The sequence below is a fragment of the Haliotis rufescens genome, unplaced genomic scaffold (assembly GCF_023055435.1).
Source record: "Haliotis rufescens isolate VD_foot unplaced genomic scaffold, xgHalRufe1.0.p SCAF_13, whole genome shotgun sequence".
Classification (NCBI taxonomy): domain Eukaryota; kingdom Metazoa; phylum Mollusca; class Gastropoda; order Lepetellida; family Haliotidae; genus Haliotis; species Haliotis rufescens.
In genome coordinates this window covers 9,684,596-9,705,207 of record NW_025963813.1, presented here as the reverse complement: position 1 = coordinate 9,705,207, position 20,612 = coordinate 9,684,596, and the positions used below count along the sequence as shown (strand labels likewise).

Below are 20,612 nucleotides of genomic sequence, written 5' to 3'. Positions count from 1 at the left end.
CCTCTTGTTTTGAATTACAGTTAAAAAACCACGATAAATATATCATGGTCCAAGGGTCTTCGACTTTACGAGATCAATCTGTATTTGATTTGTAATCTCTTCGATCATTATCGTCAATCACCAGGATCCCAACCCACAATCAGCGAATCCTGGCAGCTAAGGGACATAACTCCGCCACACGTGCCCCTCTTGAGCGATTCCATATGGATGCGTGTCCACCGCTTTATTGATTTATAACGCGGCGTTCGAGGTGCCACCAAGCATCTGTACGAACGTACGGCGTGATCTGGTGGTGCTTCTGAGATCGTGTATCACAACTCGAGAGGGGCTCGGGGGACTGTAGAGGGGGAGCGGAGTAACCACGCGGGCCAGAGTGTTTGTTCTTTTTGTTATTTAACGCCGCACTCAGCAATATTCTAGCTATATGATGGCGGTCTGTGAACAATCGAGTCTTGTCAGACCGAATCGGGTGGTCAGACTCGCTGACTTGGTTGATGCATTTCATCGATGCCAATTGCGTGGATCGATGTTCATGATATTAATCACTGGATTGTCTGGTCCAGACACGATTATTTACAGACCGCCGTCATATAGCTGGAATATTGCTGAGCGCGGCGTTAAACAACAAACCAACCAACCCACAGGTCGCTGGTCAGAGTAAACCAGTATGACTTCCCATCCAAACTACGACCGTACAGAACAGAAAACAGTCCGCCAGTTACCTTTAACGGTATAAAGCTCAATTGTCCTCGCAAATGATATACTTTAAGTAAGTACATTTTCATCCGAAGTATTTCCATCTGTGTAGACATATTTTCAGCTTCAGACATATTTTCAGCTTCAGACATATTTTCATCTTCAGACATATTTCCAACTACAGACATATTTCCATCAACAGACATATTTTCATCTACAGACATATTTCCATCTACAGACATATTTCCATCAACAGACATATTTCCATCAACAGACATATCTCCATCAACAGACATATTTCCATCTGCATTACCCTATTTTGTTTGTTTGTTGTTTAACGCCACACTCAGCAATTTTCTGTAAATAATCGAGTCTGGCCCAGACAATGCAGTGGTTGACATCATGAGCATCGATCTACGAGATTGGGATACGATGACATGCATCAACCAAGTCAGCGAGCCTGACCACCCGATCCCGTAAGTCGCCTCTTACAAGCATGGTCGTATTTCCATCTGTAGACATATGTCCATCCCTTTCTCGTGTTTTCAACAGTAAAGGCATTTCCTTTGTATTGACGTATTACATTTGTGTTCATTTGTCTTTTAGGACGTATTTCCATCTACAATGATGTAAACTGCCGGACAGAAGGGAGTATACACCTGAAAATTGGATTTGGCCAAAACAGTTACAACCGTTATCAAACGTTACTGCGTTGAAAACTACAAAGCTAAGGTCCAAAACATTACAATGGCACCCGTATCAAAAACACCCCCATCGAGTTACCATGGTGTCGTATTTAACCACCTTCAAACATAGACGCATACTTTCTTTTGCCAGGTAGTTTATTTTAATCCGTGTGGACGTAGTTTCATTTCATACCAAGCATCCCCTGCCAGAATATGGCCACACGGAACAGTGTGGCCGTCCGAACTATCTTAGTCGCTTCTTGTGACCCCAAGAGGAGTAACCAAGGATGAGTTTCATTTTGTATCCATGAGTAGATTCGAACCCGGAATTCGTTCGTTAAGAGCGAAGACACTAACTACTTGAGAGCGCCTATAGTCACCGAGAACATTATGGGCTATTCAGAACATTAAAATTCGTCTAACAAAACAAAAACGCAAACTCGTAATGTCGAAATAATGTTTATGCCAAGTTCAAAATTATCCTAAATGTTGATATTAAACCCTTTCATAGCTGCCGTTACCTCCAAATTCCAAGGTTTTTCTAACTTGGAGAAAAAGATAGAGACGCTCCATTGTAATTCAACAACTAAACAGACAGAGGCATAGCTGTGTCGTTGATCATGGGGTTTGGTGAACTGTATACTTTCTAAATTTGTTTTTGTGTATATGTGGTGTCATTTGAAGAATGTGGCAGGTATCATATTGATTGATACTCCTTCAGTCTGTATAAGCATTCTTCCAGCGTGTGGCGGGGGCGTCGTACATCGCCCTCAGCTAACACTCATACACACATGGCGATGGGGTACGTATTAGCGCTGTTATTGTAGGAAAGTCGAACTCTTTACACACAAATATAGACTTCCGAATGGAAGTTCAGCGCTAATTGCACACGCATATAGTTAGGTTAAACCTAACGTTTTGAAATTAATTTTCAACCTTTAAGCTGTTGCATGAAAACAGTACAATATTACTGATATTTACTTAAAACAGTTAATAATGGGCGATGGGGCAGCGAAGGAATCACCCGAAGGCCTGGGTTTGAGTCTCTACTAGGTTTCAATGTGCCAAGCCAATTCTGTTGTCTTCAGCCTTGAAGCCCCCGTTATATCAAAGCAGCTGTTATACAATGCAATTTCAGCACATTATATAACATTTGTTAAATCTATATAACATATTAGCCCACATATATTTGTCATTGAAACCTCATTATCACTCGATGCCTGGGGACCCTGGAATATTTGTATGTGTCAAGTTGTGCGTAGTTCGAGACAAACGATGCCGATCGTGGGTTTGAATCTCGGCTCGCCCAGATGACGTTTCTGGGGTTATAGTACCATACCGTACTCGTGGGCGTCACCAACGTGGTAATTATATAACGTCAGAGCAGGAGAAGAACCAGTCTTCATTATCCGCCGAAACAGACTCAGTTTGGCGTAAATGGCAATAAAGATGTGAAAATGATATGAATGGACCACTGAAAATCAGTGATGACACCAGGTACTCGTGAGAAGGGAAGCATGTCCTGCCCAACCGGTAGCACCCGCCATTCACACAATTTGCATAAAAGCGTAAATGTTTGTTTCCTGACGCCACGGCGGCCTGTAAACAAACCAGACAATGAAGTAATCGATGGACCAGAAAATCCAGTGACACGATAGCGCATTTACTGATTTTGTGACGTCTTTTTGTCTCTTCTGAAGCTGGAACGCCCTGAAACGCAATTGTGTTACAAAAATTCAAAACGGCGTTCAACTAAATTAACTCACCCCAATTAAAAAAACATAAAAATTGCTTTTGACACTATCCCTCGGCCACCCTCACTCCAAGTTTAGCTTCCGCTGGGGGTATACGGTGCACAACTGAGTAATTCAAACAGCGTTCTTCCGGATATACAGTTTTCAACCAAGGTTCACGCAGTGAGAAACAAATGTATTATTTTAATCCTGACAAGTTGAGTAGCCGTACTTTACCAATATCACGTGACAAGTTGTATAATGTTAATGACGCCATTTTGACTCTGGCATCACGGTACGCTCATGGCATGCTGGGTAGAAGTGGTTTGTTTATTTACCACTGTTATGGTGGGGGGGGGGGGGGGGGGGGGGGGGTCAGAGTTGTAGCGGTCAGAAAATATTTTATTCTGACAAAGGACTTCATGAAAATACACACGATCGGGTAGAGAAAATATTTTGGTAATTAATCGCTTTATATATATTTTAGTGAGTTACAAATTTAACGTCGCATCGACATTATTTCATACAGCGACGATAACAAGTTGATATTATTACAATTGAGTCATAAATGTAAAGATTTATTTATAAACAAATTTTTCAAAGTATATATTTGTAGTGCCTAAGTGCTTGATACTTCTTGTTCCTGCAAGAATATATATCTACTTTATAGCACTTACCGTGTATTCTTGGAATGTTACAATTAGGATTCCATACGAAGTGATTTCCCGAGGTGGGGGACCAGGCAGGCGGGGGGGGGGGGGGGGGGGGGGGGGGGGTTTGTGAAGGAGGTTACGGGTTTGTGTGGGTGTGGATATGTGGGGATAGGAGGGTGGGGGGTTGTTTGTGTGGGTGTGGATATGTGGGGATAGGAGGGTGGGGGGTTGTTTGTGTGGGTGTGGATATGTTGGGATAGGAGGGTGGGGGGTTGTTTGTGTGGGTGTGGATATGTGGGGATAGGAGGGTGGGGGGTTGTTTGTGTGGGTGTGGATATGTGGGGATAGGAGGGTGGGGGGTTGTTTGTGTGGGTGTGGGTGGTCGGGAATATGGCTTCATGTAGGTTTGGTTCGAAGGGGCTTGTTGGGCTGGCCTTGTGGTGGTGACGTTATTGGTGATGTGGTGGTGGTGATTTGGTGGTGCTGATGTTGTGGTGGTGATTTGGTGGTGCTGATTTTGTGGTGGTGATGTGGTGGTGTGGTGAAGGGGATTGTGGTGATGTGGTGGTTGGGTAAGTGGTATTGTGGCGATGGTGATGTGGTGATGGATTAAGTGGTGATGTGGTGGTTGAGTTAGTGGTGATTTGGTAATGGGGTAGGTGGTGATGTGGTGATGGAGGTAGAGGTGGTGTTGTGGTGTGGTGGTGGAGTTAGTGGTGATGTGGTGGTGGGACTAGTGGTGATGTGGTGGGGGGGGGGGGTTAGTGGTGATGTGGTGATGGAGTGAGTGAGTATGGTTTTACGCCGCTTTTAGCAATATTCCAGCAATATCACGGCGGTGATGGAGGTAGAGGTGATGTTGTGGTGAGGTTAGTTGCGATGTGGTGGTGGGGTTAGTTGCGATGTGATGGTGAGGTTAGTGGGGATGTGGTGGTGGGGTAAGTGGTGATGTGGTAGTGGAGTTAGTGGTGACGTGGTGGTGGGGTTAGTTGTAATGTGGTTTTAGTGGTGATGTGGTGGTGGCGTTAGTGGTGACGCGGTGGTGGAGTTAGTGGTGATGTGGTGGTGGGGTTAGTGGTGATGTGGTGGTGGCGTTAGTGGTGATGTGGTGGTGGAGTTAGTGGTGATGTGGTGGTGGGGTGATGTGGTGGTGGAGTTAGTGGTAGTGTTGTTTTAGTGGTGATGTGGTGGTGGAATTAGTGGTGATGTGGTGTTGGGGTTAGTGGTGATGTGGTGGTGGGGTTAGTGGTAATGTGGTGGTGGGGTTAGTGGTAATGTGGTTTTAGTGGTGATGTGGTGGTGGGGTGAGTGGTGATGTGGTGGGGGGTTAGTGGTGAAGTGGTGCTAGGGTAAGTGGTGATGTTGTGGTGGAGCTAGTGGTGATGGGGTTAGTGGTGATGTGGCGGTGGTAATGTGGTGGTGGGGTTAGTGGTGATGTGGTAGTGGGGTTAGTGGTTACGTGGTGGTGGAGTTAGTGGTGATGTGGTGGTGGGGCTAGTGGTGATGTGGTGGTGGGGTTAATGGTGATGTGGTGGTGGTGGTGGGAATAGTGGTGATGTGGTGGTGGGGTTAGTCGTGATGTGGTGGTGGTGTGAGTGGTAGTGGGGTTACTGGTGATGTGATGTGGTGGTGGGGTGAGTGGTGATGTGGTGGTGGGGTGAGTGGTGGTGGAGTTACTGGTGGTGGGGTTACTGGTGATGTGGTGGTGGGGGGGGGGGGGGGGGGGGGGGGTATTTGTGATGTGGTGGTAATGTGGTTTTAGTGGTGATGTGGTGGTGGCGTTAGTGGTGACGCGGTGGTGGAGTTAGTGGTGATGTGGTGGGGGGTTAGTGGTAATGTGGTTTTAGTGGTGATGTGGTGGTGGCGTTAGTGGTGATGTGGTGGTGGAGTTGGTGGTGATGTGGTGGTGGGGTGATGTGGTGGTGGAGTTAGTGGTAGTGTTGTTTTAGTGGTGATGTGGTGGTGGAATTAGTGGTGATGTGGTGGTGGGGTTAGTGGTGATGTGGTGGTGGGGTGAGTGGTGGTGGGGTTACTGGTGATGTGATGTGGTGGTGGGGTGAGTGGTGATGTGGTGGTGGGGTGAGTGGTGGTGGAGTTACTGGTGGTGGGGTTACTGGTGATGTGGTGGGGGGTATTTGTGTGTAGGGGGGGGGGGGGGCTTTGTGGTGATGTGGTGGTGGAGATGGTGGTGATGTGGTGGTGGTGGAGTTAGCGGTGATGTGGTGGTGGGGTTAGTGGTGATGTGGTGGTGGGGTTAGTGGTGATGTGGTGGTGGGGTTAGTGGTGATGTGTAGATGGGGTTAGTGGTGATGTAGTGGTGGGGTGATGTGGTGGTGAGGTTAGTGCTGATGTGGTGGTGGAGTTAATGGTGATGTGGTGGTGGGGGGAGTGGTGGTGATGTGGTGGTGGAGTTAGTGGTGATGTGGTGCTAGGGTTAGAGTGTTTGGGAGGGCTGGGGTTAGAATGGAGAAGGTACGTCTCATACCACTAAATAACCACTGAGGTGTGAACCCCATTTATTTTGTTACCCACAGTTATAAGGTTAGAATATTGCTAAAAGGCGACAATAAACTCCTTTCTCACTTTGAGCGAAACACTAGCTGGTATACAGACTACTCGTTTTCATCCAATGTTATTTAATTGGTCTAACGTCTTACTTTGAAATAATCGAGCGCAATAAAATCAGCCATGTTTCAATGGGAAGGAATAGATATTACAAGTTCGCTGTACGTTTCCAAACTTTCTTCACTCTGCGATTCTCCCTCTGCCTCTCCCTCTGCCTCTCTCCTCTGCCTCTCTCCCCTGACCCTCTCCCTGGGCCGGCGCACGTGGCATCCAGACCCGGTGCCCCACCGGCCTCCAAGTCGGCTTTCAACAACCTGTTTGTTGACAAAAGCAGATTGTATTCGCTGTGCAATGAATTAGCACCATAGCTGGACTCTGCGTCTAATTTGTCCAATATTATGATATAAACACAATCTGTTCCCGGTGGATGTTGACGAAATGAGACTTCGTACTAAAGATGTCTGCCACAGAATAATATATTCCTTGAGCAGCGAGCATCATCTGTCGGGGATTGGGTAACGTGATTTCTTCAAGGTAAATTGTTATTTCAACGTGTAGATTTAAACAGAAGCGTTACTTGTGCATGCCGAATTGTTTTAACTGGTCGAATGAGTGAGTGAGTTGGGTTTAACGCCCTTTGAAAAGTAGTTCGGTAATATCACGGCGTGTCAGCTTAATGTGGGAGGAAAGCCCGAAGTGATGCAGGTCTCAGACGTTTCCTACTTTTGTGAAACCCACGAGCACGGGTATGGTGCTGACAAACCTAGAAACATAACCGGGGCGAATCCGGATATTATCTGGTCACTTATCTGGCACTTATATATGAGAACACTCGCTTATGTGAGAACAGCCGCCTGTATAATTAACTCAGTTAAAGCAAACCCGCTTAAACTATAAAATCAGGTATATCAAACCTGCTTATATAATAAACTCAGTTGTATCAAACCTGCTTATATAATAAACTCAGTTGTATCAAACCCGCTTATAAAATAAACTCAGTTGTATCTAATCCGCTTATGTAATAACCTCGGTTATATCAAACCCGTTTATATGATAAACTGTCATCTCAAACCCGCATATATGAAAAACTCAGTTATATCAAACCCGCTTATATAATAAACTCAGTTGTATCAAACCCGCTTATATGATAAACTCAGGTATATCAAACCCGCTTATTTAATAAACTCAGTTATATCAAACCCGCTTATGTAATAAACTCGGTTATATCAAACCTGCTTATGTACTAAACACGGTTATATCAAACCTGCTTATGTAATAAACTCATTTACCTCAAACCCGTTTATGTGATAAACTCAAATACCTCACACCAACTTGTGTGATAACACTGCTATCTCAATAACCAGTTAATATGATAAAGTCGGTTATGTCACACCCACCTGTATGATAACACTGTTATCTCAAACCGGCGGATATGACGCACACGGTTTAAACTCGGAGCGACCACCTCAACAACTGGGCCAGCCCGCCGCCCGGTGCCTATATTAGCGATACCCCGAAATGTGTATTTAAATACAACCCGCTGTTCGTTCCAACAAATATTATCACACGAACGTTTTCTCACAGATTCCTCGGAACAGAATCATATTTATCTCATTATCAGGCGTGACCCTGTCCTAGCCCGACCCGCAGTTGATAACGCTGGCTTTGTTTATTTCACATCAATAAAATTCTCTCAGATCTTCCATTTGCTGGTCGTCTAGGTTACCAGGAGTTACAGTACTACGCGGAATTGCGTACAAGTGTGGTACTACTTTTTCATATGGTTGTAATACTCCGCATAATGATGTTTACCTATTTTTCGTTTAAATATAGCAATTAGGATCAGGCGTAGCTCACCCAAGGACTGTGACCATACGCCTAATCTACCTTCTTACAACAAATATTCCAATAAATGTATTTTCTTTCCTATACACTGTATATTCAGTGCGCACGTTGCCCTCGTGGAATATGAAATGAAAATAGGATACGCCCACCGTTTAGTTTTATTTGGATTTAAGAATTACCAAATGTTATACTTTGGTGTAAAATTACTTTAAAAAACTTAATCGTCTTTTGTTACGACCCAAACGGGTCCAAGGTCTCAAGTACGTAAGCACAATGATGAATTTCTGTGATGTTGGGGTTATTTCTCAGAATGGCGAAAGCAGTGGTAAATATATCATCCGACGTTTATAACACAATCTCTCCAAAAGTCAAGAGGTCGTGTTTTTGATGAAACGCGGAAGTCATTTTCAATAGATTGCTTGTTGATGGGAACAGTCTGTATAAAACACAAGCTCCTCTCACGATTTGCGTCTGCTCATGTGTAGACATAGGTAAAGAGTTGCGAATGACCGTTCCTGAGTCGATCTTCAGTCTGTGAGGAGAGATCACCGCTGTAGGTCTCGGGCACTGCGGTAGATCGCGAGAAGAGCTCGTTCCGTGAAAGGGTGTACTTAATTGTCTCCTCCACCTTCCATAGTCCGTCTCGCCGTAAAGGTTATTTAATGGCGAAACGACTTATTTGCTTTGAAACAACACTGTAAAGAAACTACATCGACTGTTTGGCGCTTCGTAACCAGCTTTGCCACTTGATAAAATGTCAGCCGACGACATGTGACGCGGTGAGACGGTGTGACGTCACTAAGGCCACATTGTTTTTAAATCCGAGAATGCTTGAAATGTTTCTGTCAGCATTTTTTATACTGCCCGACTTATATCATTCTCGTTTGAAGAGTGTCCAAAAGTGTAAAAATGCGGAATATTATGCTCTTGGTTTGTTCTGATCTGAAAATACGAACGAAGACAAGTTACAGCAGCCATCAAATGTGCTGTTTCCGAAGAAGCAACGCTTAACACCAATGTTGTTAAAAAGCAATCCCCTCAAGATGTTTTTTTACTGTTAATGAGTGTGTGATAGCTAAGGCAAAGTTTAAGTTTAGGATAGATGCCCTGAAAACATTTCGGCTCCTTTTAACGCCGTGACCACGAAATTGTGCGATCTGATATGAAGGCATTGCGGGGCTGATGGAACATATTCGGCTCAGCGCCTCTATCCTGACATAATCCTAAGCTGTGATTGTTTCCTTTCAAAGGAGTGAGTGAGTGAGTTTAACGCCACCTTGTACAGTATTTCAGTTACATCGCGGAATATCATGGGTGCGGCTCTTAGACCTTTACCACTTTGGTTCAACCAACGAGCGCGGGATTGGTGCTGGCAATCTAGAAACACAATGAGGGCGATCCGAGATTCGAACCCACGATCTTAGATTCCGGCACACGAAAGGGACGCAACTCACAGTGAACTGATACGCCTTAGAGGCCTGGCATGGACATGATTACATACTATGGGCTGCCGTGAATGGTTGCCGTTTTAACAATATTCCCTCAATATCACGACAGGGGACACCGGAAGTAGACTTCATGCTGTACCCGTGTAGAAAATCGAACCCGGTCTTCGGCGTGTCGTGAGATTTAGCTTCATTCTCATCATACGTTGACAGTGATTATGGTGATGACATTGGGTTTATTTTGTTGATGGTTTTCGATCAATCTGTTACCGTTATCATGGGTATTTTTCAACCATTGCCTTCTGTTTTAGGAAATACGAACGCGACCCCCGCTTGACCCCAAAGGCAGCTGGTTAGAATTCGTCCGCCATTCAGACAGGATAAACAATAGGAAAATGTCAAAGAATAAACGGAAGAAAAAAAGAAAAACATTGGTAAGAAAGACAAGCCAAGGCTCCCTTTTGCGTTCCTCTGAGCCGAAGGCCCAAGTGAGTGTGTCCGGCGACAATTCTTTTTCTCTCAACTTTCTTAATTCTTTGTTACTGGGAAACAAGCGAAACTAAACTAGCATGTCCTGTGTCACATTACTCACACACACACACACACACACACACACCACTGCATCACCCTGATTGCGTCACTCCCCCTTGTAGGCAAAATCTCTGGTAGCGTATTCTTACCATTGGCAACATTGCCTAAGCCCTATGTTGATCTTGTCCGCTAATCGTGGTGATATTGTCGCTCATGTCGATATATTGCCACCCGTGAAGATCCGGGGAAGAATAACTCTTCAGCAACCCATGCTTGTCGTAAAAGGCGACTAACGGGATCGGGTGGTCAGACTCGCTGACTTGGATGATGCATGTCATCGATCTCATTTGAGGGGAACGATGCTCATGGTGTCAATCACTGGATTGTCTGGTCCAGACCTGATTATTTACAGACCGCCGTCATATAGCTGGAATATTGCTGAGTGCGGCGTTAAACAACAAACAAACAAATATATTTCCCCTGATCATGTTGATATTGCCCCTACCCATGTTGATATTGTCCCTGCCCATGTTGATATTGCCCCTCATCATGTTAATATTGTCCCTACCCATGTTGATATTGTCCTTGCCCATGTTGATATTGTCCCCACCCATGGTAATATTGTCCCTAATGATGATATATTGTCACTAATCATGTTGATATTGTCCCTACCCATATTGATATTGTGCCTGCCCATGTTGATAGTGTCCCTGCCCATGTTGATATTGTCCCTGTCCATGTTGATATTGATCCTACAAATGTTGATATTGTCCCTACCCATGATGATGTTGTCTGCTTATCGTGGTGATATTGTCCCTCATTACGATATATTGTCCTTAATCATGTTAATATTGTCCCTGTCTATTTTGATATTGTCCCTAATCGTTGTGATATTGTCCCTAATCACGTTAATATTGCCCCTACCAATATTGATGTTGTCCCTAATTATGTTGATTTTCTCCCTGCCCATGTTCATATTGTCCCTAATCATGTTGATATTGTCCCTCATGACGATATATTGCCACCCGTGAAGATCCGGGGAAGAATAAGGCTTGTCGTAAAAGGCGACTAACGGGTTCGGGTGGTCAGACTCGCTGACTTGGTTGATGCATGTCATCGATCCCAATTGCGTGAAACGATGCTCATGGTGTCAATTACTGGATTGTCTGGTCCAGACTCGATTATTTACAGACCGCCGTCAACAAACAACAAAGAAACAAACAGACAAACATCACGGTGGGCCGGGAGAGCTTCGAATTTTTTGACCTGATTATTTACAGACCGCTGTCATATAGCTGGAATATTGCTGAGTGCGGCGTTAAACAACAAACAAATATATTGCCCCTAATCATGTTGATATTGCCCCTACCCATGTTGATATTGTCCTTGCCCATGTTGATATTGTCCCTACCAATGGTGAAATTGTCCCTAATGATGATATATTGTCACTAATCATGTTGATATTGTCCCTACCCATATTGATATTGTCCCTGCCCATGTTGATCTTGTCCCTGCCCATGTTGATATTGTCCCTGCCCATGTTGATAGTGTCCCTGTCCATGTTGATATTGTCCCTGCCCATGTTGATAGTGTCCCTGCCCATGTTGATATTGTCCCTGCCCATGTTGATATTGTCCCTACCCATGGTGATATTGCCCCTACCCATGTTGATATTGTCCCTGCCTATGTTGATAGTGTCACTGCCCATGTTGATATTGTCCCTCATCATGTTGATATTGTACCTGCGCCTGCTCATATTGTCCCTAAACATGGTGATATCACTTTGTTGACATTAATTAGCAGACAATAGTATGCATTAAAGGGTCAACCCCACCCACCACCCACTCCAGAACCAGTACACAACCACCCCAACCCAACTCGTCCACACACACCCACACACACACACTCCTGAACCAGTAGACAACCACCCACCCGACACCAAACACACACACACACACATAACTCAGCTGAATTTATTTCACAAACATTCAAGTTTTCAAGCTAATCTTTCGTGTCGACTTAAAATATTATACTACTGTAAAATACTTTCGTTTACCTCACTGACAATGTCAGGTAGTTTCTGATTACGTGATACACCTGTGTGTCATCCCCGTGTTTCTTCCAGCACGGCCCCATAGGTCCCCCCGGCCCGCCTGGCCCCCAGGGTCCCGCAGGTCCCCCCGGGGCGGTCATCACCAAGGAGGAGATGCTGGCAGAGTTCAGAACAATGGTGAAAGGTGAGTAGTGTTACAGGGACACCTCGCTAATATAGACGATGTCCTTTTCAGTGGAAAAGTCCTGATCTACCAAGTTATGGAATATTTAACCGGTTTGAATTGCGAGTACCGAGTTATGGTGGTTATGTTCATGTGGACGCAATGACTAGAAATAACAGTCCATATAAACAGAGTTTCGCTGTATTTGAAATGATTGTGTACAATCATTGGATAGCTGTATGTGATCCTTAAGTTAGTGAGTGAGTTTAGTTTAACGCCGCTTTGAACATGATTTCAGTTACTAGTATATCACGGCGGGAGTACATGGTAGGACTAACGCCCGAAGTGGTGCAGGTCTCAGACGTTGACCACTTTGGCGATATACCCGCGCGTGAGTATGGTGCTGTTAAACCTAGAAACATAAACAGGGCGATTCTTGGATTCGAACCCATGACCTATGGTTTCTGGCATGCCTAGGGACACGTGTCCGGTAAAATGACCATCTTTACCAATGTGTTGTTAAGCCAATACCCAACCTGACAGTTTAGATCGAAGTTTTCAAAGTCATTGTCGGTATTTTCCCTTCATAATGTCACCGTAACACAAAGGCAGACAAAAGTGTGATCACATAAGTTGGTGAACACCAATCATAACGCAAAGATGGACTGTATGTCATCAAAGATTCGTATACGACACACCAAACACTTGCCAAGACCGGTAGCTTGATGCCGTTTTAATGCCAATGGGGTCTCATTTTCCTCTCTCTTTGGTACATTATTATTCCTAAATGGAGAATAAACTTACCCACATATTGCTAAAATCATTATTTAATATGAAACAGCCCATTTAAACGTCAACAAAAGGTACAACATAACTTGCAAACAAAAATACAACAGTTTTGAATGATGTTCTTTAAAAATATAACAAATATCAATAACAATGTGATAAATATTGACAAAAGTGTTTTGAGGTATATTTTTAACTGTGTTTGAAACAAAAAGAGGGAAACAGACAAAACTCGTTCGTTTCGTCCGCTGGAGACCTTCCTCATTTTGTCTTCAACAAAAGTGTGACGTCATATCACATCAATGGCCACTGTTACAACGGCAACCAGCTGTGTTTGCAGATCACGGCTTGTCCCCTCTGCCGATATCGCTTTGATAACATAGTACCTGTTTATGTCTTTCTTAATTGCCATCGACCTGCGAAGGATTACAAACTGTAAAGACGCCGATATACCAATATTTGCCAACGACTGTTACAGTATTTGCTGTGATTGTTGCGGAAGTGTACCCCTTGTGGTGCCTAGACAGGCAAACTAATGGTCGCACATATGTCTTAACCCTCCTCCTACTGACAAGAGGTCCACAGTCCACTTGAACGATTCATTCGTAGACAATTCCATCCAAAGGACCAGTTCAGAAGTCCACCAATAATGGTTTGTCGTTCTGCATACCGCTAAAATGTTTGTTTTGCACACGACTCGTTTCTGGTAACTACAATATTTGATCTCGGATTTAAGTCCGGAAACGGAGTGTTTCAATGGTCAGTGGTTGTTTAGTCGGTAAGGTCTTGGAAACAAAACAACGTGACCGGACACTTGACGTTTGTATGGTGACGCTGACCTTACGTCATGTTGTCCCCAACGATGTAAGTAGAGTGGTCAATACTATATCTTACCGCTCCATATTTCTCATAAGAGTCGGGACCGCCTCCGTGGTCTAGTAGTAGAGCGTCCCCCGGAGAGCGGAAGGTCCGGGGCTCGATCCCCGACCGCGTCATACCACAAGACGTTAAAAGAAGGTACTTGTTGTTACCCTGTCTGGCGCTCGGCATTAAGGGGCTAAAACAAGGACTGGTCGGCTCGGAGTCAGTATACTGTGTCTGAGTGGGGTATTCATGTTAAACTGCGGCATGGTATATCAGTGAGCTAGCACTATTAATCGGCATCAGTCCGACTAGTACAAGCAGCCACACACACACGTACATGCACGTCGCTATATAAGTGCAATATTGCGTCCAATAATCGTGTTTACTTAACCAGCAACTTGGCCACTGAGCCTCAGCCACAATAGTATTATGAGGAGGAATGTTTGAGGTCTTGAGATGGACAAGAGCCGTACAAAGGTCGATGTTCCTCGAATGATCGATTCGTTGTGGAGCAAACAATTCTAAACATTAAACCATTTTTATAAACGATTAAACTGCACGACTCCTCGAAAAATATCTTTCGCGTTTTTCGCGTTAATCCGTGTTAACTTTGGTCCCCGGAACATATGATTGTCGTAAGAGGCGACTGGATGTATCGGGTGGTCAGGCTCGGTGACTTAATTGATTGCGCGTAATCGGACATTTTCCAGGTGGCAGGGATCGTTGCCCATTTTATTTTTTGTTTGTTTGTTTGTTGTTGTTTAACGTCGCACTCAGCAATATTCCAGCTATATGACGGCGGTCTGTAAATAATCGAGTCTGGATCAGGTAATCAAGTGATTGACATCATGAGCATCGATCCCCACAATTGGGATACGATTTGATGCATCAACCAATATCCGCGAGCCTCACCACCCGATCCCGTTTGACGCCCCTTACGACAAGAATAGTCGCCTGTTACAGCAAGCATGGGTTGCTGAAGACATATTCTACCCCGGATCCTCACGAGGGGAGGCTAGCATGGGTTGCTGAAGACCTTTTCTACCCCGGATCTTCACATTTATCCATCACTGAATTGTCTGGCCGAGACTTGTTTACACACAGTCGTACATCTGGAACACTGCTGAATGCGGCGTTCAACAACAATTAAAATAATCATTGTGTTGTAAAAATTATTCAAATGAAAAAAGTTTCAGTTGAAATATTATATTTGCACATACTGGATACTTTTGGATTTTGATCTGAGCCAGTCAAATGAAAACACAAAGAACACAATCTCCTGGAGATCAGATATTTTACTCCCGAGAAGAGTCTGTATCCCTAAAGATCTGAGAACATCGCCATATTAGGTCGCGCCAGGTGAAACCTGAGCGAACTTTGACCTCCCAATGTCAGTTTTCAAAAAACCGCCGCGAATCAAAATATCGATCTCTGCCAAGAAAACCGACACAGAATACAATATGCCCGCCAAAGAAACACGTTTGGGTATAGATGTCATGTTGTTCACAAACGACAATTATATAGAATATGCACATCTAAATTATAGCGCGGCATTATATTTTCGTGCTCAGATTTCCTCGATTATATTGGTTTCGCGAGTGGTCCTCCTGATTCGACCGCCGATGGAGGTGTGCTAAGATCTTGACCTGGGGATAGAGGTATCGTATCGGACTAAAATATACACAAAGAAAAATGTTAAGCACACCCTAATATATTTGATTATTGTTTGGTCCCAATATTTATAACAGTCATGAAATTTCGAGAGATGATGTAATCAGTCATGCGCGACGAAAGCTCACGTGCCATGCATGGTATGCCCGTGCACAAGCGGCAGTGTGATAGCCCAGTTGTTAAAGCCTTCGCTCGCCACACCGAAAACTGTTCGATTCTCCACATAGTTACGAAGTAAAGCCCGCTCAAGGTGTCCCCCGCTATGTCATAGGTGGGGCGGTCGGGTAGCCTTGTGGTTAAAGCGTTCGCTCGTCACGCCGAAGACCCGGCTTAGATCCTTGACATGGGTACAATTTGTGAAGCCCATTTCTGGTGTCCCCAGCCGTGATATTGCCGGAATATTGTTAAAAGCGGCGAAAAACCATACTCACTCACACACTATATCATACCCGAATAAAATGAATGAGTGGCGTTAAATCATTCATTCAATCACTCACTCACTCACTCACTCACTCAAGCCAGTGAGGGCTGGCCGTTGTGGATGTAAATTCGAACCCTCTATAATGATATTACCCGTTGCGAACAGCCCCGGTATCCATGAGGATACTGGCACACGACAGCACAGACTCCTCCTCCGGGCACGCCGGATACTCCAAGGTACTCTCCATCACGTGGCGTTTCTTGTTTGTAATATTTGCATATTTCTACTTTCTCGTGCTTATAAGATAATGATGTTCATGTTTACAGAGGCTGCGGAAAAGAGAGCAGAAGAATTATTAACAGAGAGAGTAAGTATTTCACGGTCAATCCTCGTTGTAAGGAGGAAATGGGATGCCACAAAAGTGGGTGGACAAGCAAGGGCGTTATATAGAGGGCAGTTAGTAAATCAATGAAACATCCACTGTTGATGTCATAGTAACTTATTTAATCACCATTCTGAAAATATGTTGGACTGTTCAAAAGTCATTTACTTCGCCACGAAGGTACATTTGTAACCAACAAAACCATTGAGAAACACATAAATTCCCGAGGATTTTTCTCTCCGAAACTGTTCCCATTCTATACCTACTTTGCGCGTCACCGCCGCCATTCCACGTGCTTTCTGTGTGGAACACGCGCCATGATAACCTTCTTAAAGGGTCACGTGAAATGTCGGCCGTAATCACGCTATGGCTGACAGTGCGAGAGTACCCGAGAACTCCAAAGACGTTTTCTGGTTAATTAATATCTCGAAAAGCATTTTCTACATGCATCCACTGATGTAAGTTTTCGGAGCCAATTTATTGCAACCACCGAGGTGGTGCCAGATTCGTTGATGAAGGAGCGAGATTAGTTGCCGTATTCACTCTAGTTACCGTAGTCACTATAGTTCTTGTAGTCACTGTAGTTGACCTAGTCACTCTAGTCACTGTAGTTGTCGTAGTCACTCTAGTCACTGTAGTTGTCGTAGTCACTGTAGTTGTCGTAGTCACTCTAGTTACCGTAGTCACTGCAGTTGTCGTACTCACTCTAGTTACCGTAGTCACTATAGTTCTTGTAGTCACTGCAGTTGACCTAGTCACTCTAGTCACTATAGTTGTCGTAGTCACTCTAGTCACTGTAGTTGTCGTAGTCACTCTAGTTACCGTAGTCACTATAGTTCTTGTAGTCACTGCAGTTGACCTAGTCACTCTAGTCACTATAGTTGTCGTAGTCACTCTAGTCACTGTAGTTGTCGTAGTCACTCTAGTTACAGTAGTCACTGCAGTTGTCGTAGTCACTCTAGTCCACGTAGTCACTGCAGTTGCCGTAGTCACTCTAGTTGCCGTATTCACTCTAGTTACCGTAGTCAGTTTAGTTGAGGTCGTCGCTCAAGTTACCGTAGTCACTCTAGTTGTCGTAGTCGCTTTAGTTACCGTAGTCAGTTTAGTTGAGGTCGTCGCTCTGATTGCCGTAGTCACTCTAGTTGCCATAATCACTCTAGTTACCGTAGTCAGTTTAGTTGAGGTCGTCGCTCTGATTGCCGTAGTCACTCTAGTTGCCATAATCACTCTAGTTACCGTAGTCAGTTTAGTTGAGGTCGTCGCTCTAGTTGCCGTAGTCACTCTAGTTGCCGTAGTCACTTTAGTTGCCGTAGTCACTCTAGTTACCGTAGTCAGTTTAGTTGAGGTCGTCGCTCTAGTTGCCGTAGTCACTCTAGTTGCCGTAGTCTCTCCTGCAGTATTCAGTCTAGTCACCGTAGTCAGTTTAGTTGCCGCGTTACATTTGGAAATATTCTCCACATGGCGAACATAAAACTTTTTGAAAGCTTAGATAAGCCTTGAATGTCGTAACCCTGATAAGGCACACTATTGATGCATCAGGAATTCTGCACATGGGAGATTACCGAAGTAGATACAGTAACAATCTTAGCATTTATCTTTGACATACGAAATACAAAAATATCAGTCTGAAAACCCGCACTGGTGGAAAGTCATGAAACGGCACGTCGTGTTTACGACCCTTGAAGCCAAGGCCGCCTCACTAATTACAACTGGTTTGATGTAGTGTCATATGCTAATACCCAATCCCCTATCGGCCAACCCTGCTGTATAGGGAGTGACTCGGGCGGGCAATATTCACAACCATAACTCCAGCGAGAGGTAACCCTGGTATCATATAATCAATCAAAGTCCCCCCCCCCCGAACAAAGATATCGAACGTTGTCTAATTATCGATCGGTGCTTATCCGCTCTTTGGGACATGGGGTTGCCTCAAGAACAAGCATGGACCAAATTAACACGCTTTTCATATTTCTTATCATAAGGCCTATGAATGCCACGGCTTTGATCAAAGAGTCATAAAGATCTCAGTTGCAGGGATGAGGTGATGGAATGACCAGCATCCTAGAATGGCTGTGTTCAAATTGGCGCCAAACTGTCGCCAATGTTTTGGCGCTCATATTGGGATGCCTATATATGCAAATGTATCCACAGATGTGTCGGCGACATGAAACACGGGGATTTAACACTTGTTAATTATGGGTTATTAAGACGAGAGATTGTTGTCTTAGTAATTGTGTAATAAAGCGATTATCGCTTCTTGTTCTCAACGCACAACTTGCAGATAAAACTTTATCATGGAGCTCGAGGCAAACATGAAACAGAAGGGATTCTTGAACGAGATGGACTGTAACTATTTCTTTCATTTACGAAACAATACGCAAACTACAATACGGGACTCAACCCCAAAAAGTACGAGAATGCGTACTTTACTGAGAAAGTGTTATCCAAAATATAACATTTGTTACATTTGACCACTTTCTAAATGGCATTGTATGTTAATAGTAAACACTGTGTTTCATAAAGGGATGATAAGTTTCATAAAGGGATGCTAAGTTTCATAAAGGGATGAAAGGTTTCCTAAAGGGATGATATGTCTCATTAAGGGTAGATGTCTTTCATTAAGAGATGGACCGCCGTCGTGGTCAAGTGGTAGACATTAAATATGGTACTTGTTGTTACCCTGCAGGGCGCTCGGCATTAAGGGGCTAAACAAGGACTTTCGGCTCGGAGTCAGCATACTGTGTTTGAGTGGGGTATTCATGTTACACTGCAGCATGATATCTGGGTGGGCTAGCACTATAAATCGGCATCAGCCCGGATTAGTACAAGCACACACACACACACACACACACACACACACACACACACGCGCGCTCTATCCACTACACCACGGAGGCAGTCCGGGCAGACACTCTACCCACTAACCAACGCAGGAGTTTTTCGCGCAGACACTCTACAATACTCCAATATTCATAAAACATAACTGAGCTGTTGTGCACTGACTTTAGGGGGGCGTGAGTGAGTGAATAGGTTGTAAGACGTCTTCAGCAATATTCCAACAACATCAGGGGGTACGGGTGCCTAGTGCAGAGTTGCGTCCCTTGAGCACGACAGAAACCTATGAATGTGGGTTCGAATCCCGGTTCGCCCCGATTATGTTTCTAGGTTTGTCAGCACCATACCCGTGTTCGTGGGTTTCACCGAAGTGGTAAACGTCTAAGACCTGCATCACTTGGGGCTTTCCTCCCACATAAAGCTGACACGCCGTGATATGACTGGAATACTGTTAAAAGCGGCGTTAAACACAGCTCTCACTAACTCTAACAACATCACAATATTAGACAGGAGAGAAATGTAAATTGTAGCTGATCGTATGCATCTGTCTTGATTCTCTGGTATATGTTAAACATTGACGTTCAGTGAAACCATCACATTGTTTTGTTTGTTGCAGTGCGAAGCCTGCAGTTCCCTCCTGAACGGAAGTTACGTATTACCACCGGAAGTGGATGAGGTGCTGCTCGTACCACGGGTCACAGTGGCATTCCACATGCGCCTGCGCAGTAACATCATCGTTGCTCGGAGGACTTTTATGGAGCTGAAAAATTTTCACCAGGTGACTCTTTCTTATCTAGATTCTAGAAAATGTCCATGGCCAAAATTGTCTTAAGGATGGGCTAGAGGTGGGGTAACCTCGTGGCTAAGGCGTTCCCCCGTCACGAACGGGTTTGATTCCCCAAATGGGAACAATGTGTACAGTCCGTTTCTGGTTATGTTTTGTGAATGCAGGAAATTACCTCACGAGACCAGTTGGTGAGTATATAATACAGGTGATGCCTAACTTATCCCAATAAGTGGTCGGAGGATCACAGGTGTTTGTCCAAGACAAATATCAAAGATCTTTGTTTCATTTACAGCCAGCTTACGATTGATTTGAGTTATACATTATAAAAAATTGTAAGGTTTGATCCCCTCCCAGGGTCCGAAATGGGGGAGCGAAGTAATTCAAGTGTTGGTTCGTCACACCGAAAGCCCGGGTTTCATTCCCCACATGGTTGCAACAAGTGCATCCCAGCTCTGGAGTCTTTCCTGTGAAGTCGCTGTACTATTTCTAAAGGTGC

The 20,612-nt window shown here is 44.4% G+C and overlaps 1 protein-coding gene across 2 annotated transcripts in view; it reads left to right on the top strand.

The window, feature by feature from the left end:
* LOC124115178 (adipolin-like) overlaps positions 1–20,612 on the top strand; it is a 70,945-nt gene that overhangs the window by 38,345 nt on the left and 11,988 nt on the right. The window contains exons 2-5 of one of the 2 annotated variants that reach the window (XM_046476084.2): positions 9,935–10,111; positions 12,280–12,391; positions 16,439–16,479; positions 19,946–20,107. In XM_046476084.2, the coding sequence (XP_046332040.1) occupies positions 9,935–10,111; positions 12,280–12,391; positions 16,439–16,479; positions 19,946–20,107 (492 nt within the window). The remainder of the gene's footprint in view (positions 1–9,934; positions 10,112–12,279; positions 12,392–16,438; positions 16,480–19,945; positions 20,108–20,612) is intronic. The other variant, XM_046476085.2, reaches the window with a different exon arrangement.